At 42.1% G+C, this 27,260-nt stretch overlaps 1 protein-coding gene and 1 long non-coding RNA gene across 3 annotated transcripts in view; one reads left to right on the top strand and one right to left on the bottom strand.

Annotated features, from left to right (window-relative positions):
- The window catches only part of abcc6a (ATP-binding cassette, sub-family C (CFTR/MRP), member 6a), a 30,054-nt gene extending 5,447 nt beyond the window's left edge, over positions 1-24,607 (bottom strand). Inside the window, exons 1-21 of one of the 2 annotated variants that reach the window (XM_079693435.1) lie at positions 24,007-24,607; positions 23,754-23,870; positions 19,037-19,194; positions 16,148-16,324; positions 15,901-16,026; positions 11,222-11,359; positions 8,455-8,577; positions 7,065-7,126; positions 6,806-6,937; positions 5,548-5,754; positions 4,132-4,309; positions 3,790-3,951; positions 3,606-3,698; positions 2,862-3,065; positions 2,226-2,372; positions 2,012-2,099; positions 1,387-1,456; positions 1,177-1,303; positions 901-1,077; positions 620-787; positions 229-412 (exon numbers count right to left, since the gene is read on the bottom strand). In XM_079693435.1, coding sequence (XP_079549561.1) covers positions 229-412; positions 620-787; positions 901-1,077; positions 1,177-1,303; positions 1,387-1,456; positions 2,012-2,099; positions 2,226-2,372; positions 2,862-3,065; positions 3,606-3,698; positions 3,790-3,951; positions 4,132-4,309; positions 5,548-5,754; positions 6,806-6,937; positions 7,065-7,126; positions 8,455-8,577; positions 11,222-11,359; positions 15,901-16,026; positions 16,148-16,324; positions 19,037-19,078 — 2,605 coding nt within the window. In that variant the 5' untranslated portion in view covers positions 19,079-19,194; positions 23,754-23,870; positions 24,007-24,607. Of the gene's footprint in view, positions 1-228; positions 413-619; positions 788-900; positions 1,078-1,176; positions 1,304-1,386; positions 1,457-2,011; positions 2,100-2,225; positions 2,373-2,861; positions 3,066-3,605; positions 3,699-3,789; positions 3,952-4,131; positions 4,310-5,547; positions 5,755-6,805; positions 6,938-7,064; positions 7,127-8,454; positions 8,578-11,221; positions 11,360-15,900; positions 16,027-16,147; positions 16,325-19,036; positions 19,607-23,753; positions 23,871-24,006 lie in introns of those variants that run through there. The other variant, XM_079693434.1, reaches the window with a different exon arrangement.
- Positions 273-27,043, top strand: LOC307046819. The gene is made up of 4 exons (XR_013810243.1): positions 273-410; positions 921-1,106; positions 1,219-1,329; positions 26,891-27,043. It is a non-coding gene; the product is annotated as an uncharacterized lncRNA (long non-coding RNA).
- The last annotated feature ends 217 nt before the right edge of the window (positions 27,044-27,260 follow it).

Raw genomic sequence — 27,260 nt, 5'->3', positions numbered from 1 at the left:
AACATTAGCCAATGATCTCATATTTGTCTGTCAGCAAGATAACGGAATAATTATATGGGCTTATGTTATTAAAATGGGATGGTTTAACATGGGGCAAACAAGAATGGTTTATATCTTGGAGTGCACAAGTACAAAACATTTGTTACCAACTCCTGTGGGATCACCCAAGCAGCATGTGAATGCACCACTGGATTTGGCGCCATTCTAGTTTAACATAATTGTTCTCACCTCTCTGTATGGCGCTCTCTTTTCGCTCCGTGTTGGCGAATGTGTGAATGAAGTCGGCGAAGGCGCCATGGCGGCTGAGGAGCTCCTGGTAGGAGCCGCTCTCTGTGATTTCTCCATCTACCAGAACAAGGATGAGGTCAGCCTGCGGCAGGAAGCTCATCCCATGGGTCACTAGAATACGGGTCTGTATAGCCAGCAAAAAATATCATGTTAGCTCAACCCAATACCAAATTAAGGCTTTCTTCAAAAAGAAAAGTGCCAGCAAAGTGGTGGTTTCCATATTATGATAACAATAGCGCATGCCGCATGCTTGTAAGTGGATTAAGGGTTGTAAAACTATGTTTTGGCTCTTTGCAGCTGAGTTGCATTTGGTTTTTATTACATGAATTACCTTGTCCCTAAGGACTCCCTTTGGTCCAACGACTTTGTCAAAGATGTGTTGACCGACATGTGCATCAACAGCAGACAGAGGATCATCCATTAGATATACATCGGCCTTTCTGTAGACGGCCCGAGCCAGGCTCACTCTCTGCTTCTGCCCACCGGAGAGGTTCAATCCCTGCGTAGACAGAATCATTCAACATTTTCAATATATATATATATAATAATATACTCAGAGGATTGAGAGACAAGAAAGAAAATCATACAATTTACATTTATCCCTTTTTGTACCTTTTCCCCAATTTCTGTAGCATCTCCAGCAGGTAGGATTTCTAGGTCTGGCAGCAGTGCGCAGGCCTCCAGCACTCGGTGGTACCACGTCTTCATTTTTTCACGGCCAAATATGATGTTGTCTTGGACTGTGGCATTCTGGATCCAGGCCTGTTGGGGCACATACGCCACGGAGCCCTGTGAAGACAGATATCCAAACAGAGACTGTCAGTATTTATTAAATGATGAAGCCCACAACTAAGAATAGAACTTGCTCTTGGAAAAGAAGCTCAGCACCTTAACACTGACATGACCGCTCCTTTTCTCTGTTTCACCAAGCATGGCAGACAACAAGGAGGACTTTCCACTGCCCACATGTCCAACCACAGCAACGAGGGAACCTCGTGGCACATGGATACTGATCCTGTCAACAAAGAAAGGAAGTGTCCTGTAAGTCTATCTTTGTTTTTCTTGTAAGTTAACTATTCTTTTATGTGTAATTCATACCTTTTAAGACATGGAGGGCCCTCTGCAGACCAACTAAAAGTGCCGTTTTCTATCACCACGTCTTCACCATCTAAACAAAAAAGAAGGGTTGAACAAAAACAGCAAACCCTGCAATAAACACTGAAGACAGGATAGGTCCTTTCAACCTGAGCCACAAACAAACTTTCAAAACAAAATTCCACTTTGAAGTTACTCGTCAGATTACAGCCTGGGCATAATTACAAGTGAATTTGCTTAATCATTCAAATTACAGAGCTGTTGCTTTTTCAAGAGCTGTCTTAGGAAGTGTTGACAGGTTACAGACAGAGGATTGCCTATTTCTATTTTTCTTTTTTATTCCTCTATGAATCATATGTCTGATTTACGTTCAACCGCTAAATGGGAACATCCTATAATTACCCTGTCTGACAGTCAGCCAGGGACCCAGGAAGTGACAGCGAATATGATCCATACAAGGCTGTGGTACTCCAAAGATATAAACAACTAAATCCAGTGGTTGAATTATATTGATTATGACAGTGTAGAAATTAAGGCAGTTGTGGGGAACAAATTGGTGAAATTAAACAGTGCAGAGGAGTAGTTTATTCGTTGAGTGTTAAGGTTTATACATCGGTGGTGTTCTTACCAGAGGTTGATGGAGCTTTTGAGACGTTTTCCACCTTCAGTTCCTCAGAGCACAGGTACTTCCCCAGACGCCTCAGTGAAACCATAGCCTGAAACAGAGTCAGTGGTTTTTTAACTCCATCATATCAAACCCATAACATATACCTCATCAGGCACCATAGATGGAGAGAAACATCTGAGCGCAATCAACAGTTATAAAATGAAACGTCGCCTACCTGCATCGTCGTGCTTATAGCGAATGGAAGCTGGCTGAGCGGGGTCTTCAGGATGTTGATCAGCGCCATTGAGACAAAAACTTTCTGTGCATCCAGCACATTCCTGTCATCGAGCGTCACATACACTCCGAACATGGAAAAGGCAATCTTTCGGGAGAAAAAGATGGTAAATGTAAACTTTTACACAACTTGTGTTATCTCTAGAGACATTCCTAATATAAATGCAGATCTTGATGAGGGTTTTAATTTGTGATACGGGTCACATGCATTAAATCTACTCATAAAGTTGTCCAATACGGTTTTATTAATTGGTTCCATAACGGATTAATTGTTTGGTCCCTTGAATGCAAAACAATTGTGAGTCTAGAGGTATGTCTTTATATATCTTGTTTTAACAGTCTTAAACCCAAAGATATATATTTTAAAATGATATAAAATCTGGAAAAGCCAGAAATCACCTTAATTGAGAGGCGGGAAATAGCATTTTAGCAAGTTTAACGATTATTCGATAATCAAAATAGTTGGTCTGTTGATCAACTAATGATTTTTTTTAAATCCTTTGAAGCTCTTAACAATATCAGTTTGAGATCTGTTTTTAGATGTTTTATTGGTAGCTCCTTGGAATTGTGCTCTTACCAGAAAAGAAGAGGAGTTAAAGGATGCAATGGAGATGGAATAAAGGATCTGAGATTTCTTCAGGGCTTGGAGCTCTTTTTCTCTGTGGCCCAAAACCTTCTCCAGGAAGGCCTTCTCCCAGGCGTAGAACTTCAGGATCTTTATTCCATTCAGGATCTCATTCATCAGTCTGATGCGGCCGTCCATGCACTTCATCTGGATCTCCTGTGGACCAGACACAAAGGTTTTTTATTAAAATATACAACCCAAAGCTGAAACTGCAGCACAGTAGAAAGACAATTACCAGACCAAAGCAAATACATGCATTTGTGAACATGGGTTTGTCTGCGCTCGTTACAGCTGTAGTAGTTTTCCTGAATATCTTAAAACTTGTTTAATTCAGTAGGAATTTATTGCTTGTAACTTTTTTGTGATTTTTACGACAAGGAAACAACAAAGGGTCAGGAATGCGGTCACTGCATTCAAGACTCAGTTCGATTAAATTGGCATAAAATGGACAGAACCTTCTGTTGTTTTTCCAAAGAAATAAAAAAATATGTTTTCCAACTGCCCACCCTTTCCTTTCATTGTTTTTCAAGCACTTTATATGGGTCAGACATCAAAAGGACAAGAGAGAATGTACCATCCAGGCCAAACTCCCACGCGGCTCTTCAGCCACTATCTAAACCAGCTGTGGCATCCCTGACCCAACATGCCAGATGTGGGGGCTACTGAAGTGTAAAATACTCCTACAACTGCTTTTACCTGGAGCTTGCTTCTTTTCTTCGCTATGAACCCGTTGAGTGGAAAAATGAGAATGACAGTGGCGATTCCTGCGAGAGCCGATGGGCCGAGATGCTGAAAAAAAACAAAGAATATAAAGATGTCAAAGCCCCTTTTTAAGTTAAAATACAGTACGAATGAGTCATTGTGAAACATTTTGACATACCTGCCAAAGGAAGAAAAGACAAAGAGCAATCTCAATAGGAGCCAGCCAGACAGCGTTGAAGTAAACCACAAAGTCCATGAGCTTCTGAGTGTCAGCCGAAACCAGATTCACAATCTCGCCCACGGTGCAAGTCCTCCTGGCAGCGCTGTTTATCACCAAAGACTGGATTGTCAACAACAGAGACAAAGACATTTTAACCTTCAGTTGTCCACTATATATTCACGCCCTCGAAAAGACCTCAGACTATCATTGATCTTAGAGACTGCTTTTGTCGTTGATATTTAAGGTGGAATTTATGTGGCGCTAAGAGGTCAGTGGCTACTTGTCCGCAGATAAACCCACCTTCCTGTAAACCAATCCCATGACAGCGGTCTTCACCCTCATTCCCACTGTGAAGCAAGTGTACATGTACTGATGGCTGAAGAGGGACTGGAGACAGGACAGCAGGAACATTAGAGTGGCGTAGAAGTAGCCTTTCCACAGTGGAGCATCTTCGTCTCTCATGAAATCCAGAAGAAGACTGTGGAGGAAGAAATTATGAGGATGATTACACACTTTCAGATTTGATGTAGTGCTACCATAACCCTTTTCCGATGTACGATTTCCCCTGGAAAGTAGTGAATGAAACCAATCAAAGCAGACAGCCCTGTCAACATGAATTTTTTAACTGCGTTTTTTCATTCAATGTGGTGTTATATTACTTTCATTGTCTGCCTTAAACCAGTGGCTGCTGGCCGACGGTTCCACAGAAAGTAGCTCAGGTTGCACAACAGTGGTCAGCCTGCGGCCAGCTGCCCTCACACTTGGCCAGTGGCTCACTTATTGTGGTCCGACAGCATTTCTGCCATTTAGAGCCTCCTCTTCCTCTCGGCCTGCCGTCCTTGCTGGAACACAGAGGACTGTTGTCCCGACTACTTTTCCTGCTCACAGCTCCATGACCGTAATTAACACTTCCACTGCTGCTGTGCTGTGCTGTGCTGTGCATCAACAACAACATTCCAGTCTGGCTAGTGGGATTTGGTTAGCCATGACCTTCTTTTTCATTGCAGCCAGCTTCTGTTGTCGTGTGGTTGTCTGAGTCTCAAATTATTGAAAAATAAGACGATGAAGGTGATATCTTAGGTGCTTTAGAGTTTTTACGCTGTTACACTATCTGTCTATTTAAAATGTGGTATTTTCCTACAATCTGCCAAACCCATGTTTCTTGAAATAATGGCAGGAAAATATGATCTCTTTCACTTAAATCGCTTAATTAAATTGGATGATTCTACCCCCCAAAACACAATAAAACCTATTTTTACTCCTGGGCTGCAGTCCATTCAGGTAATCTGAGCTTGAGCGGAGGTTTAGAAATATGGCTGCAACATCCCTTAATACAGTCCACGCAATGCCATTTGGTCTGTGGGACTCACTACTAAATATATAATTGAAAAACTCAATAACAACTATTCTATTTAAAAAAAAACGACATGGTTACTTTGAACTCAAACCGTTTTATGAGCAGTTTCTTTAAGAACTACTTGTTATCAAAACACAACTGCCTGATTTATATTTTCAGGAGGAAGAAACAGACTATAAACATTTGGGATTTTATAAAATCTTGTTGTTTTGGGTGCTGTGTGCACCACAAACCAAATACCCTTGAGCTGTGGGGTAGCTTACCGGATTAATGTACCTAATAACTCCTAGAATTGGCAGCTTTTATTTGCAAGATTCGCTGATGATGAGAGCAAAATTAAGATATTGGGTCACTCTTACCTGAGCACCTGGGGGATGGCGAACATGAACACATCGTGGAATATGATGCAGAGTGTGCCGGTCAGAAAGTATGGGCCGAAATTGCGTGCCAGCGTCCTGAGCAGGAAGAAACCAGAGCTCTGCTCCTTCTGCAGCTTCCGAAGGAGCTGCGCCTGGTCCGGCAGTCTGCTCCCCAGCGCCACACCCGACGCTAAGGCCTTCTCCTGCCTGCCAGAGAGAGAGAAAGCCCGTTACAGACAACACATCTGTGTCAGAGATGCCCGAAATTATGCTGGCGCCTTTCAAGCTTTTACTGTAAAACAGACTGTAAAAAAACCCTGTTGTTAATCATACCATCACCAACGGACTGAAGAATTCACCAGCAGTAAAAAGCATTATTCACTGACTGATTATTGTACTTAACAAGGGATCTTCAAAGCGCAGGATCATGTTAACAAGCTTTGACACATGGCTCTTGCCCTGACATTATGCTGCTGCATGTCCTCAAGGGACTCCTTTGGACCTATTTCTGGCCCAAAATGCCTCTGTTGATGAGTTGTCCCGAAAGTCAATTTACCGCAATCATGACAAGGCATGCTTTGCTCGGGTCATTAATTCAGCCAGCACCATGCTGACTGTTGACCACATTGCAATAAAATGAAATGGATTCTTTGGCTGTTAAGCTGTAACAATAGAGAGACAACTGAGAGGCACGTTATGTTGGATCACATGCGTGGGGCAAAATAACCATATGAGCCTGAGGAAACAGAAAGAACACAGTAGGACAAGTCGGGCTGAGAAAGATAATATATGGATTTCGTGATTTGAAACTAGATATGGTCTTAGATTTTGGATATTGTAATGTAGCATACATTTATTTTCCTGGTTTTAAAGCCTGCATTACAATAAATGGATGGAATTCTTCCAAATTCACGAGAGAGTTCCAGCTGTTTTAGTTTTATGACCAACATTTCTGTAAAACATGTCTCTTCTTTACTTTCGTGTTTTTTGCTAATTAGGAAATGTTAGCATGCTTATTCGTTAAACTAAGCGTGTTAGCTTTGTCATTGTGAGCCATGAAGCTCAAAAAGAACAGCATAAAGCGTTGCAGACAGAGCCCTGTTCATTGTAATGAAGGTTGCTAGGTGGTACATGAAGCCAAACAAATTTGACGGACTAGTATAAAAATACACGGAGCCAACGGTGATTTACTTTTTACAATACCAAATTACCAGGGTACCCTTTAATCAGCCTGAACTGTATCAACAGGCGTTCTCACTTTTGAAGTTCGGCACATTCATCCGTCCAGTTCTCTTCCAGCTCAGAGATGATCTTGCGCGATGTGTCTTCCTCCCTCAGCGTCCACAGGTCCTCTCCTGCCAGCGGGGTGCGATATCCTTTCACAACAAGCCTGAAGAGGATGATTCATGCACATGATCGTCAACAAAACACACATATTATTGTAAACAAGAGCAAACTGTCACTATAGTGAGTCAGCCGAAGCCAAAAAATGTGTGGGTTCTGAAGAACCATCTTACCCAGTGAACCACCAGAAGAGAATCTTTGAGAGGAAAGAGGCATCTTGCACGGGACAGGGATTCTGCAACAGATTAAAGACCAGACTGTTGTTTTCGTAATAAATCTGCCACCACTTTAAGGCTTTAAAGACGTACACACAGTCAGTTGATGGTTCAATGCTGCACTTGTGAGGAGTGTGTTAAAGAAGGCTAATGTGTGCAAACAGCCCTGGACAGTAAGGTGGTCCATTGTGGGGGGAGCAGAGGCCATGAACTCCCACAAAACAGAATAAATAGATTTCAGTGTTAGCACAGGGTGAAAATGACGTCCTAAGGTCTAGCGTAGGCATAGCGGAAATCTGTCATCATGCTAAAACTGTCCAACACGTGGATATATACACACACACACACACACACACACACACACACACACACACACACACACACACACACACACACACACACACACACACACACACACACACACACACACACACACACACACACACACACACACACACACACACACACACACACACACACACACACACACACACACACACACACACAGAAAGTTTGTTCTCTCACACATTCTTTATGACATCTCTCTCCACCCTGCCTCCCCCTTACCAGGGTGTTTGCTCTCTTCATTACCAGTGCGCTCACTTGTTCTTGCACTTCCTCTCTTCCTGTGAGTAACTAACCAGAGCGTGGGTTCGGAGAGGAGGAGGAGGAGGAGGTGAAGGTGAAGGAAGACGAAGAGGACACACCAAGGATCGACCAATGGGTGTATCCACCCCGCCAGACTGCGGCTTCTGCACCCTCACCACCGGCCAAGAGTTTCTTAGGGACTTTTCCGGCTATTTTGATTGTTACTCACCGGGGAAATATTACGCCCCTTGTCCATTTGATTGATTAGAAGACTCATTTTCATTCACCTGTCAGCTGTCCTGAATCGACTTGCTATTTTAAGTTTGACAAAGTGTCATCCGGTCCATGATTGATGGAATAGTGAGATCAGTATTAGGCAATGCAGTTTTGATGACCCAAGGTTGGAGTAAGTGAGTCACCCTGATGGTATGCTGGACAACGACACACACACACACACACACACACACACACACACACACACACACACACACACACACACACACACACACACACACACACACACACACACACACACACACACACACACACACACACACACACACACACACACAACAAGCCAAAGCGGTGAAGTGAGAGTGGAAGGAAGGAGGGAGGGTAATCGCATCGTTTCCTCCAAAAGGTAAAAATGTCTTGACAACAAAAGTTGAAAACCACAAGATAGCTGTTCAGGCCTTCCCCTGGATATTGGATTGGAGTGGAGTTTTTATGAAGAAAGTGGGATACATTCTCCTCTGCTTACCTTTTGAAATGTGTTTTTTCCCTCTGGAGGCTGGTCAGCAAAACAGCACAGGAAGAGCTGGGCCAGTTGGATTGTGAAATAGGAGAAAAAGGCGAGGTATCGTACGATATCAGACGCAATGCCCTGTGGAATAGGAAAGCACAGATTAAAGAGGCTGCTGCAGGGCTGAAAGTGCTTCAGGCAGAGTTCCTTGAGTTTATGGTCTCAAGTTGTAAGAAAGTTTTTCTATGTTTATTCTAGGGACACAAATGAATTGGCTTTGTGGCTGTGCTCATGCCACAGAAAAATAACATTTATGTTAAATCAAGATATAGGGACTTCAACAGCATCCAAATGTATGCCTTTCAACCTAAACTAACAAATCAAACAACATCCTGTGGATTACAGCGTCATCTATCTCCGCTGTGGTTTGTATGCAGTTTCACAACAACACGAAAATTCATTACATGACTTCCCATGCTTACACATAGTATAGCAGAGGATATGGTTTATACACCAAAAACACAGACACAATAAAGAGTATTTTTGACCTTTAAGCTAAATCAAGACTGAAAGCTAAAGTCTTTAATGGTGCACTTTATATAAATGAAGCGCTAGTTACAGCTGCCCTTCAGTCACGCTAAGAGCCCGTATCTGTAAATAGGGAGATTGTGGTTTCACAAACCAGCACCCTTACATTCAGTCAAGGGAACAGCTGCAATATTAACCACTCAAGAGACTTTTGTGAAATGTAGGACTTACATGTTATTCTTGACATACAGAAACTGTGGGGTTTGGCATTTTTTACTGGGTGAAGGGCATTGCCACAGCCTGTCTGTTGCGCAGCAGAGTGGCTAAGCATTAAAGTCAGAGCCATGGTAAACAGTAAAATTACTTTTTCAGAAGAAAAGTGTGGAGCTTTATTGAGAAAGGTGATACGACGGGGCCAAATGACAGGGTCAGGATGGTCGGAGAGCGGGCGGGTAAAAATGTATGTCAAGTGAATAAGAATGGCCAAAGGTCCACAAACATGAACTCAGTCAACTACAGCCAATTAAGCTGCAATGTGAATAACATACTTTCTTCATTCATATTTAAAATAATTTGCCGTTACAATGCGTAACACAGCAGATAGAGAACTGTGCAGCACACTTCTGTTCTTGTGACATCTATCTAAGAAAATAATATATATTTTTAATTAGCTTGATTACTAGACAAAAAAATATTTCAGCATCTGTAGTTAAACATTTTACAAGATATACTAATTGTGTTCGATTGAATTATTAAGGACATTTTAAGCAAAATGTCGGCAAAATTGAGATGCTAATTAGGCCTTCTAATTCGCCAGTAAACCAAGCAGCCTACAATAAGTTAAAGTTGCAAACCAGTCACCCTTGCCATCTAAGTGCTGAACAAGGGTAAGTTCAGCTAGATTTGGCCATGTTTTATGGTGTTTGGAGATTAACTTGAAAATCACGAAAGCCACCAATAGCAGCAACAGATGATTAGTCTTGTTGGTTAAATGTAGGGTACTTCAGCACTTGGCAAAGGAGTTTCCATATCCAATTAGCAATTATCAACTATTTTTTCGTCAAAGGCAAAAGACACTTTAAATGGGCATTTGAGGAAAGGGTTGTCAAATATAATATGAAAACCAGCAGCCCAGAGACAGGAAATAGGGGAAACAGCAAGCCTGACTTTTTACAAAGATAACAACATCCTTAAACTAGCACTCTGCAAAAACACGAACTGTTGTTTTCACTCTTAACGTATGTTTAAGTCCTTGTGCCAAATTTGGCTAATTAGCTTATTTAGCTAGCTGTTGCTTGCTAAATCTCAGTCATATAAACTTATTGTTAATAAGTGGATTTACTAACTCCATCTTAACTTTGATTATATCTTCTGTTAGAAGCATACTTTTGAATTTCAGTAGCGTTCCCTCCTATGACCAGGCAAAATGTGATGGTAATGATGATATTTTAATCTTTAGAGAAGTTGATTAACAGAACACATGTGCCTATGAATTTGGTTAATCCATACAATTTATGTTGGAGGAATGTATGGGTGTCTTGTGTTTGAATGAAATTAAAACATCTGTGTCTAAATTGTAAATGAACTCGCATTATGTGTGGATGCATAGATTTCCATCTGGCTGTGTTTACAGCAGTGTAGGCCCATAAACACAGCGCTGACGTTCCTCTGGTCTGACCCTGGGCTGCCATGTCTCACCAGCATTTATCCCAGAGCCTTCATTACTCTCCCCCAAGCAGTGTGGGAATGTCACATTGGGGACGATAAAACAGAAATATGGATGTGAGTGTGTTTGTGTGCTTTTTATAGAAATGCAAATGCGCCTGCCCCACGAATGCTTAAATAGAAACGTACCCCATATAGGCTACAACAATGATTGCAGTGTCTGACACGAGACACAGGAAGAAAAGACACTTAAACACACACAGGCTTGACCAGAATTGGCAGTGTCATCATCCAACACTTGGTTAACTTTGGGTTACCTTGGTTGAAATTGGGGGATGAGACAAACTCTTTGCTGAGCTGCCGGAGTCTTGTGTCTAGACTATTTGTGGGAGTAGACCTGATTAGATATGCTTGCATGGTGTTTGGAAACTGCAAGTTCACTGAGTTCAAACCTGACAAACACATTGAATTGCCCTTCATTTTAAACTTTGGCTTTTTTCTTGATGCTTGAAATATTGACATTGACGGTATTTCTATTAAAGATGTAGTGGTACTATTCCATATGATTTGATAGGCCACACCAAACACATACCTCGTCCATAGCCAGCTGGATCTTCGCCCTGAGAGGCACCAGGGAACAGATAACAGCCAAGACCCAGAACAGGAAGAGGAATATAGAGGAACGGCAGCCTCTTATTCTTTCCAACTGGATGATGCATAAGGCCAAGATCTAGAGAGGGACAGAGACAGAAAGAGTACTTGTTTGAATTCACATGAGTGGATCTGACAGCAAACGAGAGGAAACAACTTAATCCCCAAGACAGAAAGCGCTCAGATCTGTGATGCCACATTTTAGAAAAGCCTGAAGCAACTCAACATGGACAAGAAAATGGTTCATTTGAAACTACGAGTTGCCTTTTTGGATTTACATGGCAGGGAGATTAATTGTGTTATTACTATAAGGTCTCAATTTCAAACCAAGTGGTCTTGGTGAATTTCTTTTTACTTAATCTGTGGGAAAACATTTTTTTAAGACTGCCATTCAGCACTACTTCATTCAGTTGGAGGAAATAAAGTCCTCTCCCTCCTGTATTAACTGTGGGTATCAGTGCCAATGTTTCCATCACAGCAGAGGGTGTAATGAGATTGAGTCTGATCTAATGCAGCCAATGGTGGTTTTGAAAAATAACTTGAGTTTCTGGGATTTCCCTGGCCGCAGGCGCAGCTGTGATCTGACTGACTACCGCTTATAAATGACACATGTATGGTATGCCGCATGCCCAGCACACACCGCTTTATGTTATTATATACTTTCCTTTAAAAAAGTTCTCAATGCTGTGATGTTTTTTCAAAAGTTGGCCTGATTCAGTGCTTGGATACGGCCGTCTGCCTGTCCTCAGGAGTCATGTGTCTGCTGTGAACCAGCAATTGGTTCCTCTCTGCACGTTTGCCAAGTGAGACGTCACTTTGTCATGCCAGCTCATCACCAAATTTTGGGAAAGCTGGTTTAGGTTTCCATAATGACTACAACATTGGTAACTTTGGGATCAGCCACAATACTGTTATAAACTATAGCTGCCTGTTATTTCTGTAAGTTTTCCCAACAACAACCTTATACACTTCATGTGAGATGTGTACAGATTTCTGTGTGGTAGCCAAGAGATTGAACATCTTTATGTGCTTAAGTGGAAACAAACAAACAACATAAAGGCTTCTCATTTACTTGCTGTGTTGACTCACTGATTTTTTCATTCTTTTGTTCATTCATTTTCTCTACACAGTCTATTGAAGGATGAGTACAGAACGATAGGCACTTACAAACATACCTATGGGGAATTTAGAGTCTCCAGTCCACCTGACTGGATGTTGGAGCCAAAAGGCACACAGGGACAACGTACCAACTCAAAGTCATGTGAAAGTCCAAGAAATTAAAGTGTTTTGGGGTGAATACCTTTCAAATTGCACATGGTCAATCTGATCCGCATTTAAACCAAATAACACCACTTTATGTTCCAATTTTACATTGATTGTCCCCCCAAGTGTTGATCAACCTAACTCTCCCATGGGATTGCATGATCCCATGGGATGTATCAGTCAGCAGCAGAAAGCCCATGGTAAGAACTTGATGTTCTCAACTGCTGGTACTTAAAGAGCTATACTGATGTGGTTGAGGCTGCATCAGCCCCATCCAACCTTAACATTAGTGGGGAATTGTAAAGCTGACCTTGGGTCAGCATTTGAGGGCAAGGACCCTCCTATTCCTAGCCTTCCGCTGTGACTTGCCATACTGCTGCAAACCATCAGCCCATCTGTTTGTAGAAGTCAGTGGGTGGAACTAAGTCCATCACCGAGCCCAAATCAAAAACCCTACCTTATAATTATACAGGAAGTGTGCAGCGCTTTGGGAAGGAATTGGAATTTACATCATGGTATTGCTGAATATAGTCAATGTCATGTGTGTGCTTTTCATCAATAGTGACCACAACTCGTTTGTGGGCTGCAAACTGTTCCTATACATTAAGTTGAGTTGAAGGGTACAAAACAAGTTGGTCGGAGAAACAAGAGCACAGTGTTCTAGTCCTGTACCCGGGGAGCGGGTGGTGGTGGGTGGCTACAATCAAGAAAATGATATCCTTTAATAAAGATAGGTCTGGCAACTCCATTTAAAGATTTGTGACAAGCTCTTCATCTGATTTAGTGGATGTTTGTTTGTCTGATACATTTTTATCCAAAATAAATGACCTTCATTTGAAATATGTATCTCATATCTGGAAATACAAGAGACGTCTCAGTGTATTTTGACCAAAACACGTGCTGCTATTTACTCAGAAGTCTGAAAAGACCACAGATGACCAAGGGTGTCTGACTTGGAGACTGTGCAGGACCTGTATAAGGCTGCAGAGAGAGAGGAAGCTTTGTGAGTAAGAGTACATGATACTGTCAGTATTAGAGGCTCACTGGGTTACTACACCATGCCTTCCTTTCTGGACTCAGCACCCTTGTATGGCATTGTACCATCTTACATCACTCCTGCTGAGGGTAAACAGCATTTTAAACTTGCCATGCCACCCATGTTGCCAGCTGCACCCCTCTTCTGTTTGCTGCTACGTACTCATCAGTCAAGTATAATTTAAAATCTGCAGAAAATGAGTGGGATCAATGTTCTGAGAAACATTTTGGGTTGTTTCCATCAACACTGTCCACTGAAACAATCCTCTGATTGCATACCAGCCCTTGTTTTATATAAATAATGTTATGTTGCCCACCCTACATGCTACCCTGATCCAGGTAGGGTGGGCATTAAACAGGCATTGCCATTTAGATTTGAAATGTTTGGATGAAAAGAGTCAAACAACATTTTTAACTGTAAGGGCATTCGGAAAGCGTAGACCTCCGCCAAGTGCATTTCCTTAAAGGAAGAAATCATGGCTGTATACGCCCTGTGATTTGAATCCACACCAACATTTGATTGGTTCTTCCCTCGCCCATGTTACACCCTACACCCAAGTTTGATGGAAATCAGACAAGTAGCTTTTTGTAATGCTGACAAAAAGTAAAAAAAAAAAAAAATGAAAAGCAAGAAAATTAAGAATAAAGATCTCAGTCTAAAGATATCTAGACTGCATAGCTCTGTGCAGGTCTTGCACTAATTTGGATCTAAACATTTGAGTAGTTTGAGTAGTTTCTCTTCAGACCTGAGAAAAGATATTCAATGTGCAATATGGATTCTGGGCATGGCTCTGTTTATTCAAATGTTCAGGTTTTCTTATTTCAGGGTAAGGTTGGATGAATGTTTCGTCCATTATCTTTTCTTCCTTTCCTGCATTGCAATTAAACACGTCCGACCATACTGTAAATACAGTCTTGGGCAGAACAATGGCGCTAAAAAAAAAAAAGCTGGCGTAAAAACTTCCAGTCCAACAGCACACCTGTAGCCTATATAAAGACGGAACCTTTCTATGTAATTAGGTTTAACATAGGCTGCAATTGTGTTTCGTCACCTTTGTTGTGTTCGGTGGTTTTTTGTTTTTTTTATGGGTGAACAGAAAGTTTGGCAGGGATTCAAATGAGCTTGATTTGAAGCACATGATTAGTCAATGCACTGCCACCACTGAATATGTGCATGCAAAAACCTGATCGAATAAGCAGCAAGAAAACCGTTGATTCAATAAACTTAAATAAACTAACACTGGCCATCCTGCTGAGGTTCATGAGAAAGTAAATCCTCACAGTTCACCACTGCTATGACAGGAATGGAGGGAAAACATCATAGTATACTTTGGAAAATAATACAAATGTTTTCTTTATGACATATGGTCTCTCATTTGCACAGCACCTACCGATCACATTTTTCATTTATTGAAACTTTGCATGTACCTATGTATGCCGATTTCATCTCAAGCAGTAGCTGATGTCACAATGTATCTGCGCCCTGATGAGTGATGGTCAAATACTGGCGGAGTTTACAGGGCAATGTAATATTTGCAATGCCTGCAACACTATAAATCTAACCTTGGATATGCATCTTTGCACCTGGGTGTCTTGCCAACAAACTTTACATACATAGGCTTTATATCCTTTCATTTGCCTGCACATCGACATGTGAGACAGGCGGAAATATTCCCCAAACTCCTCTGTAACCCAGAGCAACGCAGGAGGGACAATAGATGTGTGATTTCAGCCACAAATAATAAGTCAATAAGCTTTTTCCATTAACAAACCTCGGATGCACTGAGAGTCTGTTAAACTAATGCATAATTAAATTATTCCTTGGCAAACCTGATCAGGGATAACCCACTAATGAGTTCCATTTGCTAATTAAAATATGTTTTAATTGCTTTAAAGTTACAAGCTATTTTAACTTTTTACTGACCCGTGAACAGTTTTACAACGCTTATAAGTTCTTCTATAGGACTTATTTTCATCTATTAATCACCTTGTGTTACCTTGAATTCTGTGTACTCAACAGTAAGGTTTAGTGACAATACATGTGTTTGGATGGAAGTGAGCATATCACTAGCTGAATTACACTTCTGCTGTGACAGTTTTTAAAACAAATTCTTCTTCTCTGTTTTCTGATTCTTTCACTGCAAAGACATTTTAGAAAAACAAGACTTTCTTCAAGAATTCAATATTCAACTGTGGGATCATTAACTGTATTCAATTAAGGCAACATGCTTTGAGGAGATGACATTTGATTTCAATATTAATCGCTTTGCAGTATTAAGTATAGCAGTTAGTGTAAAATCAGATAAGAGACACGGTATTTACCACAGTCAGGCTGCGTATGATGGGGCTGAGGAGGAAGACCATGTGCTGCTGGATCTCCTGGCTCCTCTCCAGCAGGATGTAGAAGAACTCAACGAAGCCAAAGGATGCCAACAGGAAACCCAACACCTGAACACGGATGGATGGAGAAACTTTACAGTGACCTTTGCCAACATTTATTTTTGATACTGGGGATCTTGTTGAGAGAAACAAATAAAAAAATCTGGCCAAATTATTTGCGAAGTCTCACCATCTTGGAGCTGCATAGGCAGGACGTTCGGATGCGACCGTGGTCATAGCAGTAGAGATAAAGGCAGTAGAAAGGGGCCAGCAACCACAGATAGATACAGGGGACCCACACCAATACTGTGTTCTGGAAACACTGGGTCAGGTCCGGGTTGGCTGTGTACCACGTACGGTTCCAGTCCTACAACAGAGAGAAAGGACAGAAGTTCGACATCAAGGGAATATGCTTAAGAGGTCAAACTGTGAGTTTATATCCATCATCTGACAAGACAGAGCATGTGAGAGCCAAAACCAGAGAACTCAGACTTGGTGCGCATCCTACGTTTCATCCATCAAGGCAGTGGAGAGTGAAACCACAGCAAGTCACAGTCTGCGCCCAATCCTGAAAGAGTGTGAGGTGGAGGAGGCCTTCTTTTGCTCAGAAAGCTGAGTCAGTTTGGGTTTTCTTTTCTCACCACGCAATGTAAGATGTCAACTCATTAAAAAGCTAGGTTAACGATTATACTAATAATGAAGCCGATAAACAATAAAAGTCCTGGCATCATAGCTGTGTTGACCAAATTCTGGCAGGAGTTTGAGATTATGTAACAGGATAGGTTGTCTCTTGTACAGGAAATACATATAAAGGGAACTAAGTGGCTTGTTGTTGTCTTGCTACCCTTGTTTATCACCCCTCTGGCCTAATGAGGGGCAGGGTGTCTGGCTGTGCTAACAAGGCTGCCCTGCGGAGTCACCACAGGAAGTGGGTTAAGGCTTCTCGGCTGGTAGACTCCCAACTGGGATTAGGGACGGAGGCCGCAATTGGTGGCAGCTGCAGAGTCGTTATCTAATGCAGCCCTGCGGGTGAACCATGTGGGGCAATGCAGTACTGCTGCTCGAGGGCGGTGGTGTCCCTGCATGAAAAGTTATTAATTCAAGTTTACGATCAATCACGACTAATTCCCACCTATGGAGCCACAAGGGTCTGAATCACAGTCTGACTGCCTGTTCACATCAGAGGTGGCCCACACATCTTTGCCATGCACATACATTCCCACATGGCTTAATCTTTATAGATGATGCATTTAAGGTTCTGTAAACAACACAGCATTTCATATACTAGTGGTCTGTTTGAGCACCTATGTATCAAAATCCAGTGATAAATCTCTAGAGGCACTGCGTGGGAGGCTATTTTCACAGACCCTTCTGACTCCTGCGGTCTGTGGCAGGCTGATAAACAGAACCCTTTTATGTAAGGACTGCAACTTGCCAAATGCTCTCCAGGCACTTTCTTGTATATGTTGCCTATACTCATCCTGTTTCTCACCCTTAGGTGAAGTAGTTGCAGTTAACTTGTGGCCAACAGTTTGGCTATTTTTCACCGGAAAAACACAGTGATGTGAAAACAGTCGAGACTTTTGCTATGCTGCAAATCTGCTGAATGTCCCCTTTTTATATTTTCTAGACTTGGTAGAGCAACTCGGTGGCTCATAATGAGTTAAATAAAGTCAACCATGCACTGGCTTGTGAGCAAAAAATAATCATGCACCTAATGTCAGTAAGTGACGTGTATGAACCAAGGACCCTGTAATTTGAGAAGGCATTGATCAACTCTCTTGACAGTTTCACCTAGACCTTCTGTTTTTTTAATTATAGGATTGCTTCATCTAAAATTAAAGAAGCTAAATGCACTTCTATCTCTTAGATAGGCCCCTTTTAAATGTCTTAAAAAGCTTGTATTGGTGTTTATAGGTCTAAACCTTTCTGCTGAGATGGATTAGCTAGTTCAGTATTAAAGCCACATGTATCCCCATCAGTACCCTCGGGCTGTGACCAATGACTAAGCAATGACTCTGTTCCAAAAGTATGTGAAGGTTTGATTACTCTAGTCAATAACTGGAAGTACTTTGCAGTCAACGGTAGACAAACACATCTGTTAAAACATCCTCATTGCTCTCTGATGGATGCAATGTGGCTCATAACATTACATTTCATCTTTCATAACAGTTTAGTTATCCATTGTTTTAAGGGTTCTGAAAAAAACAGTCATAATGAGAAACAGAAACACAGAGGGAGAGGGAGGGGGGGGGGGGGCGATTAAGAGGGAAGTAAGAAGTGCATTCAAAGGTTTTGGCACACCAGCTGGATGGCGGCCATTTATTTTCGAGCTGGGATTCAGAATGTGGAGGTTTGCTCATATACTAGACTCAAAAGCTTTTCCAACAACATGAGCTCACTCAGTTTGGCGTATCTCCACCTCTCAGCATCTCATTGTGCTGTACCACTGAGAACGGAGTGAATGTAACTCTTATACGCATCAAGGGTAAATTCTCCCATTCGGACTTGTTTTGTCTCCGATTTCAAATGCCCTCTTATATCTACGTATACATGACTGCAAACTGAGAAGGTCACTGTAAGCTATGGAGATTTTTTTCCTCTACTGCTGAGCGCTGCCAGCTAACATTTTAGGTGAACCCATCTCACCTGTTCCTGTTCTGCACACTATTCTTTTATTTTTCATTCTACTGTTTACCAATAGATAAATGCCAATGAGCCTTTAGTACAAGCTAAAGACACAAAAACGACATTCTAATGAAGCCAATGCTAATTGCATTAATCCCTTAATCACATCCATGCTGAGGATCAAACAAGTTAAAAGAAGTTAATAAGCAAAAGATCAAAAATAATATGCATTATAATGCACATTAGCAACAATGGGTGCTCTTTATGCATCAACACAAACATTTACATGAGTATTTTACACATAAATATTAGCTTATATCAAGCAAGCATTGATTTTGTGACAGTAAAAACTTTCCTGACGCACAAAATAATATCAAACTAGATAGGATTCTATATTGTCTGGAAATACACAAGAAATAGCTCAGGGTCCGTGAACGCATCACAAACTCACCCACAGAGGGTCCAGGCCGCTGAGTCTGCAAAAGGCATCCATCAACTTGCTTCTCCTTCTTCCCTGATGCTCCACTTGTTGGGGTCGGTCAGCCCTGCTCCTCACGCTGGTTGTAGCACACACTCTTCACCAGTATGTTTGTGTGTGTGTGTAAGAGACTTTGGGGTAGATACTTTAGTTTATGTGTCCCTATTAGACTTTCCCTCTCTGGCTAATGGTTGTAAATCTTAGTTTTAGCTGGTCCTTGCCTCTCTGTCTGGGTGGCTCGAGCTGTGTTTATTAGTGTGTGTGTGTTTGAGTTTGTCTTCATGAGTTTTCCTCCGCCTTTAATAAAACATCTTCTCTCAATGTAACTCTGTTTCTCTCCTGCTGCTCTGTTTGAACTGCTGCTGCTCTGAGATCCTGTGTCTTTCTGACTCTCACTCCAGTCTGTCTGCTGTTTATGAGTGTATCCTTGTTGGGTGGGTGGAAATACCTCTCCCTCTCTCTCTCTCTCTCTCTCTCTCTCTCTCTCTCTCTCTCTTTCCCTCTCTCTTTTCCTCTCTCTCTCTTTCTCTCTTTCACTCACACCCCTCTCTCCTCTCCCACATCTGCTGGATTTCGATCAAAACACCACAGCAACTCCCCCTCATTGGGATGACAGTCTCACACCCAGACAGTGACACACTCCTCCCACTTTCACTCACTGCCCCTTACCTCCTTTCTAGCTCTTTCTCCCCCCCATCCTCCCCCTTTACCCACATCCGAAACCAGTCGTCTGACCACACAGTGTCTGTTTGTGCACAGACATACCTTTTAAACTGAATCCAGCCACACTCACACAAATGCCACGATTTTAAAACCTTCACTATATCCAGGATCTTATAAACCTTAGTCACTTTTGTGTGACAACTATTCATATGTAACACCAGCGTGGTGCAAAGTTTAACATATTAGCATGTAGGTGTGGAAACCCCTTTGCAAGTGGACACTAGCGCTAATCTATCATATACTGCATGAGTCACAAACTTATGTTTTTTCCAGAGCAGACATTCAGTGGAAAATGTAGAGTGGCCTGGATGGCGTAAACCATCACATGCACTTCCAAGTATTGCAAAAACTTGCTGATATAGGAAGAAAATGGAAGTCATTCAGTTAATAAGTCATCGCATTGGACTGAAACTTGCATGGTAAGTGGAAAATGTAAATTCATCATGGACCAAAAAGTGCCATGTTGAACTGAAGAGGGTTTATGTTGGAGTACATTTAGCCGGTATAGGTAGCCAGTGAGGGAACTAGGAAAGTGCACTGGGTAGATGTCATTGTTTGCGCACATCGCCCCCTCTTGCCTTATTCGTAAAGTCAGTGAGGAACAAGTCTTTGGTGGAATCACGTCTAAAGCTCAACAAAAACAGGCCAAGACTAAATATGAACGAAAGGATGAGGAGGACAAATAATTCAGAGCAGCAAGTCAAAGACCAGAGAAAACAAGAAGAAATCTTAAAGACTTCAGGACCTCCGGGACAGGCAGAGAGTCTCTAGAGAAAGAGAGCCAGCAAGCACAAAGCAAACACAGAGACCCCTAGACCCCGTCCACACGGAGACGAAACAAGTTGTATCCGCTACAGTTCTCTATCGTATGGACGGTTCGTCCACACGAGGCCGACACGGAAACGCGGATAATGATAACAACTCCCAAGGTGGGTAGATCATTGGACGAAACGCTCTGGGGGGCCAAACGGCTCAGTGTGTACGTCCTATACGATCATTTCTTGATAACGATGAAGCCATAGCCCCGCCTCTCCCCACCTCTGCTGCTCACCCCCGCGTCACCGCTGATGTGTTTCGCCAACAACAACAACAACAACAACAACAATGGCGGATCACAGGGTTGCTTTCGTGCTCCAGACGCTACTGACCATGCTACAGATGTTACAATCTACAGCTCCTCTACAACAACCATCAGCAACAAGTGGACATGGAGAACTACATGAACTACATGTTGCTAAATCCACCGCGGAGAATAAACAGAAGGGCAACCATGGCAACCAACGCTGCTTTTGGTGTATTTTGTGGCGGAAGTACTTCCACTTACTTGCCACTTAAAGGCCGGCATATTTACTACAGCGTCTCCTGCGGGTCGAGCGGTCTCGTGTGGACGGACACATTTCTTGAGCCGATTCCGTGTGGATGGAAGATTTTTTTGATATCGACATCGGTTCGTTTTCATTTTCATTTCCATGTTGATGGGGCCCTGGTGGAGTGGAGGGGGTCGTAAAACTAGCCAATTGCCAGAAAGTCCTTTTGCTACTTAAGCAGATGTTGATGTTTTGTTGAAGTTTTGTTTTAAACCGCAATAAAATGCATTTTACAAAAATATGTGCATTAGTGTGCAAGGCTAACATACTAAGATGCAAGGGTTTACACGGCAACATGCATTATTAAAATAAAAAAATAAATACAAATAATACTATACATTTTCATCGACTTTTTAAAAAGAACCAAAAAGAGTGTGTGTCTTTAAAGCTCTTTGTAGTCTGCTGCAAAACATCACAAATTGCGTGATGGTCAAGAGACAGGGGAAAACTTCAGCACAGCAGCTGTGCAGGAAAGTATGACAGCTGCACTAGACCAACACCACCACAGGGCCATCATCACCACAGGGAAGAAACATGGAAAGTTTCGGCAGAGAAGCAGACCACCACCAGGTCCTGTGTCTCGCCACGTGCAAATGGGAGATTATTATTCTTTAAAAAATGTGTCATCACTTTACGTTTCTCCTCCAGACTAGCAAGTGTTTTTATTCCCCATGTTAGTTAGCTGCTGGTGCAAAATGATGTGTAACATGGCTGATGACAAAATGTTGGAGTGGATCGTGTTGTTTTATGGATAATTTGGAGGTGAAATTAGGACAGGAACTTTTTAACAAATTCTGGTAAAGATATTGGTTAGAAATAAATATTTTGAACTTTGAACTTTGTTATGAGATGTGGTCAGGAGGTCAGAAAGTTCAGGATTACATTTTGCTCGACCCAACGTAACAGAACAGAATTGGATAAGTGTAATGTAGCAGTCAGACAGGTGTAAACAAAAAAGATATCCATGGTCTAACCGACTGTTGTGTTATGTCTCAGTCCCACGGCATGAGTGGAGTGTTGCTCCCATCAAGAAATGGACCGAAACACCTCAGACAGTCTACCACAGCCAGTGGGGTGGGTGGTGTGTGTGTGCGCGGTTGTTTACAGTCCAATTTATTTGTTCCAAATAGCTCAGGGTTCAAACACTAAGAAAGAAAGGGATTTCTTCCCTTTCTGTTTTATTTCACGTATAGCTGTTTCTACACGGACCACTTGCGGTAAGCATGTTGTAACTTCCGGTTGTTGTTGTTGTTGTTGTTGTTGTTGTTGTTGTTGTTGTTGTTGTTGTCATCTCCGGGTATCCCGTGTGCCTGTTCTGTTGCTGATAGCTTATTATCTTAAACTTAATCGATCGTTTTAAAACTCTTGATCACGGCGACTGCCTGACGTTGTAATCACACGTTACTACAGCTTAAGCACTCACAACTCTCCTTCTCTTAGCGACTGTAACTCCACAGTTGCCTACACTCTTTTCGGGTTTGCTAACGGTAGCTACTTTAGCTTGATAGCTAGCCATGGCTCTTTCCCCACCCTTGGGTGCTATTTTCTGCTCTAACTGTCTCATGTTTGGTTACTTCCCTACCTCCTTTACTGGTACCGATACATGTGTTAAATGTAGTATAGTTGTTAGGTTGGAGGCGGGAATCATAGCCATAGAAGCCCGGCTCCGCATCTTAGAAAGTAACTCAGCTACAGTAAAGCCCATGTTAGCCGGTGCGGACCGGCAAAAGGTAGCTCCTCTTAGCCGTCCCCCGGCAACTCCCAAGCAGCAGGGAGATTGGGTGACTGTTCAGAAGGGGCATAACGCAAAACCCGCAGGTCCCCACCAACCCGTTCACGTAGCTAACAGATATTCCCCACTCAGCGAGACACCCGCTGAGAAGCCAACTCTGGTTATTGGTAGCTCTATTATGAGACACGTGAATTTAGAGACCGAAGCCTCCACAGTCACATGCATTCCGGGGGCCAGAGCGGGCGACGTTGAGGTGCATCTTAAATTGCTGGCTAAAAATAAACGTAAATACAGTAGGATTGTTATTCACGTCGGTGGTAATGATGTTCGTTTACGCCAATCAGAATGCACCAAACTTAATGTGGCGTCGGTTTGTAGTTATGCTAAAACAATGTCGGACACCGTCATCTTCTCTGGTCCCCTCCCCAATCTGATCAATGATGACATGTATAGCCGCATGTCATCGCTGTCCTTAGACCCTCACGATGTGAGGGTCTAATAACAGAGGGTGTCGTATTGTCATACTGATATTCTGTACAAACTGTGAAGTCCACTGAGACAAATGTAACATTTGTGATATTGGGCTATATAAATAAACATTGATTGATTGATTGATAGCTGACATGCTTGATTCTCTGTGGCCAGTTGTGTTTGTGTTTTCCAATCAACAGTACACAGATGACATCTGGCGCTTGGCTGCAGGAGGACTTTTTTAAGGGTGTGTGAGAACTTTCCTCGAAAGGGGCCTTGGGCATTGTGGTCTCTCGGGCTGTTAAAAAATTTGCATTTATATTCGGGGTTTGCAGCAGAGATAGTACCCCCCCTGTTGCACCCAGAATAAACTAAGCATCTGTCAAAGAAACCTCACCTGATCGGTCCCAGACTGCAGCCTGAGGTTGAAGGTGTTGCAATTCATGGAGAAAAACACTCGCCAAGTCGTGCAAATGCAATGAAGAGCGAGAGCTGTGTAGCTGCTGGGACAGGCCTAAGACACGTTAACATACACAAACATGCACACATTATGGGACTGCAAATAGGACCAAGAGGAGCTTTGTGCCAGCCGATGGCCAGACTGTTTACACCAGGGGGGGGGGGGGAGAGAGAAAGTGTCCGGCACGGACCTGATGGCAGGCTGGGACTGGAGCAGGGCCACTTGTGGTCATGGCGTGTAGTTGTAGTAATGTGGACCTGGCATTGGCGTTGGATGCAGAGGGTGGCTGCGGGGCCGGGGGAGGCAGTGCCCCAGCCAAGTCGTGGTGAAGCCGTGGTTAACCCGTCTAGGTCACTTACACTTCCTCTGGCCTCTCTCCCCGGGAGGAAAAACAGTCTAGTCAAAATAATGGTGTCATTTTGGCTTCTTACGTTTGAGCGAGGGGAGACAAATTTAGCAACAGCCAAGCAAAGGGAGGGGCTAACAACAGATTAAGAAACAAGTGAACAAAATATCTGCTCTGTACTTTTTTTCTCTCTTGTTGCTTTTAAATAAGCACTCTAAGATCATAGGCGCAGTTCCAGTGCACCCTGTAAATTCAGATGTGTCAGCCTACGCAAGCAATTATAACTGGGCTATGTCTTCCGCTTCTCTCCCTCCCGCTTTTACCCTCAGTTCCGTCTTAATCTATCTTCACTGCTTAACTGCAGTTGAGACTAACCTTTGACTCCGGCCAGCTTCCTGTCTGTCAGCGGAACTGCTGTGCTTTGCTTGATATTATTAGGAAGACTTTGTGAGTACTGTATGTGCATAATTGTGTGTGTCAGACCGGTTTCCTCAGTTTGTAGACAGCAGACCCATCTCACATGCCGCTGTGAGTGATATAAGTCAACAGGTATTTATCACCTAACTGCCTTGGCACCTGCTGGGGGAATAATTCATAAGATTTCCAAATACTGTTTGATTAGTCACCTACTGTTTAGAAATATTTACACACACAAAATAAGGTTTTGGCAAATACAATGTTTTCATTTTCTTTAGATTTATACGAGGTTTCTATCCAAATGTATCGCACGTTGTAATCTGTTTCGAGAAGTATGAAATTGATGAAATATTACGTTTCTTTTAGTTTTATGTGTTAATGGGTGTAAGATTACATTTGTGTCGAGCGATGAGGAGTTTTTTTATTTGCTGCTATCATCTCTTTAGTGGAACAGAATCTTAAGTGGATTTTAAGCCTTTACGTCGCATTTCACATTTATTGAGACATCAACTTATCCAACTCAACCAAGTTTCAAAACGTGTTGAGGTTATGCATACAGAGATTCACCTATAAAACACATTCTCATATTTCCCCAGTAGGCTATATACGAAACTACAGCCATTACCAGTTAGCTTAGCTTAGCCTAGCATAAAGACGGGAACAATTGGGAAACAGCTGCCTGAAGGTAAATAAATCTGCCTGCTAGCAGCTTTGAAGCTGTGTTCAGACTATCTAACTAGCTTTTCATAAGGCATTCAAAGTCAAGAAAAGTCATGTGTTGGGACCATGGGCGTAATTTCCACTGGGGACAGGGGGGACATGTCCCCCCCACTTTTCAAAATCAAGTTTGTGTCCCCCCTACTTTTCAAATGTGCTTTTTTTTCTACGCAAGTGGTCATCGTCACGGAGTAGCGTCTGTTTGTGTGTGTGGCAGGAGCGCAGTTTGTGTGAGAGAGAGAGACAGAGAGAGAGAGAGAGACAGACAGAGAGAGACAGAGAGAGTTACAGGGGTTGTTGTTAGTATCTGGTGCTAGCTCGGAGCTAACGGAGATTAGAAGCTTTTTCAACAATAAGGAGAGGGAGAGTCCTCTCCTGTCGGACTGAGAGGCTGAGATAACGTCAGCTCAGGGAGGTAAAGGACTCGCTGAGTGATTGGAAACTTTAGTTATCTCAGTGGGTCTCAAAAGGTTTGGTCTATCTAATATCTCCATCTATTTAATATAGTTATTCAAAATAAGTTAAAAAATAATTCCAATGTCAGTAAAAAAAAAACACAGTTTGAATGGGAAGTGATTAGTAAAATATGCATAAATAAAAAAAAAGAATGCAGACTAGCTAAGATAAAGATAGGAGAGAGGAGTATATCAATGATGTGTTATTGGTTGTGAGCATATTCTAATAGTTTTTGGAGTATTGAAATATATACAGTTCTGTTTCATATGAGTGTTGAGAGTTGTATCCATAAATCTCTTAATTTTTGCCCCAGATTGATGCTTTAACTTCAATTTAAAGAAAAAAATCTTACCGGGGGTGCATGCCCCCGGACCCCCCTATAGGATGTGAGGTAATCACAAATAAAACAGGTTCATGGATAGATAAGTTTGCACACTCATTATATACACTACACATTTTTCTTGGATTAGTTAACACCATAGTCCCAAATATATATTTGTAGAAAGGCAGGAAATGGAATTAAATAGAGAACAATGTTTCATTACGGAAGACCCCCTGTTTTGTGTCCCCCCCACTTCTCAAACCAAAGTTACACCCTTGGTTGAGACTAAATTCAACCAGGGCAACACAAACTGACACCAAGAAGAGTCTATGTGAGTGGAAAATGTATTCATTTGAGTATTCACATACAAAAGATGAGAGAACAATTATTTAGTATTCTTTGAATAAATACGTGCTAGCTAGCTGTTTCCAGTCTTAATGCTAAGCTATGCTAACAGGCGGCTGACTACAGGTGTCTTTTTTAAATGGACAAAGCAGTCTTGATCTTCTCATTCTGATTCTCAGCAAAACACTTAATAGGCATATTTTCCAAAATGTTGAATTCTTGCTTAAATTCGTTGACAAATCTCAACAGAAATGCTCGTAATCTGACCTTCACCATCTAAATCATATTCAGTCATTATATTTAAGGATTGTTGCATTTTACAGCAGTTGGAGACGCTTTGGTTGCACAACACATTTAGTAAGAGTAATTGCTGGGCAACAAGTTGTTTTTTTGTTATTTCTTTTGTCACTCTAATCTCAGCCCGACATCTCCAAACCTCATGCACAGTAAAGATGCTCTTTTTCATCTCAGACAGCAGATGGCTGGCCATCATTTTCTCCACTGCCCTGGAACCAGAAGGTGTCTGGATGAGACTGTGCTGTGATTACCGTTCAGAGGAAAACCATGTGGGATGACAGCCAGCCAGAGGAAAGGCAGCAGTGGCACAGGATTGGTTTCTGGAACTCAGACAAACTATGTAAACAAACACGTCAATGTCAGTTATTTTTTGCATTATTTTGCTTGCTTAACTTTATAGGCTTATGTTTAAAAATAGTGAACCACCAATTTGAAGTTAAATTAAGTTTACTGTCAATAAAGAAATTCCTTCAAAAATAGTTAAATTAGGTATTTAATATAACTGGGTTAAGAAAAGGGGTGAACCATGTTGGCTGATATAAGA

The sequence above is a fragment of the Notothenia rossii genome (assembly GCF_949606895.1).
Source record: "Notothenia rossii genome assembly, chromosome: 1".
NCBI classification, from domain to species: domain Eukaryota; kingdom Metazoa; phylum Chordata; class Actinopteri; order Perciformes; family Nototheniidae; genus Notothenia; species Notothenia rossii.
Note: the sequence above shows the minus strand (reverse complement) of the source record. Positions and strands in the feature narration are given on the sequence as shown.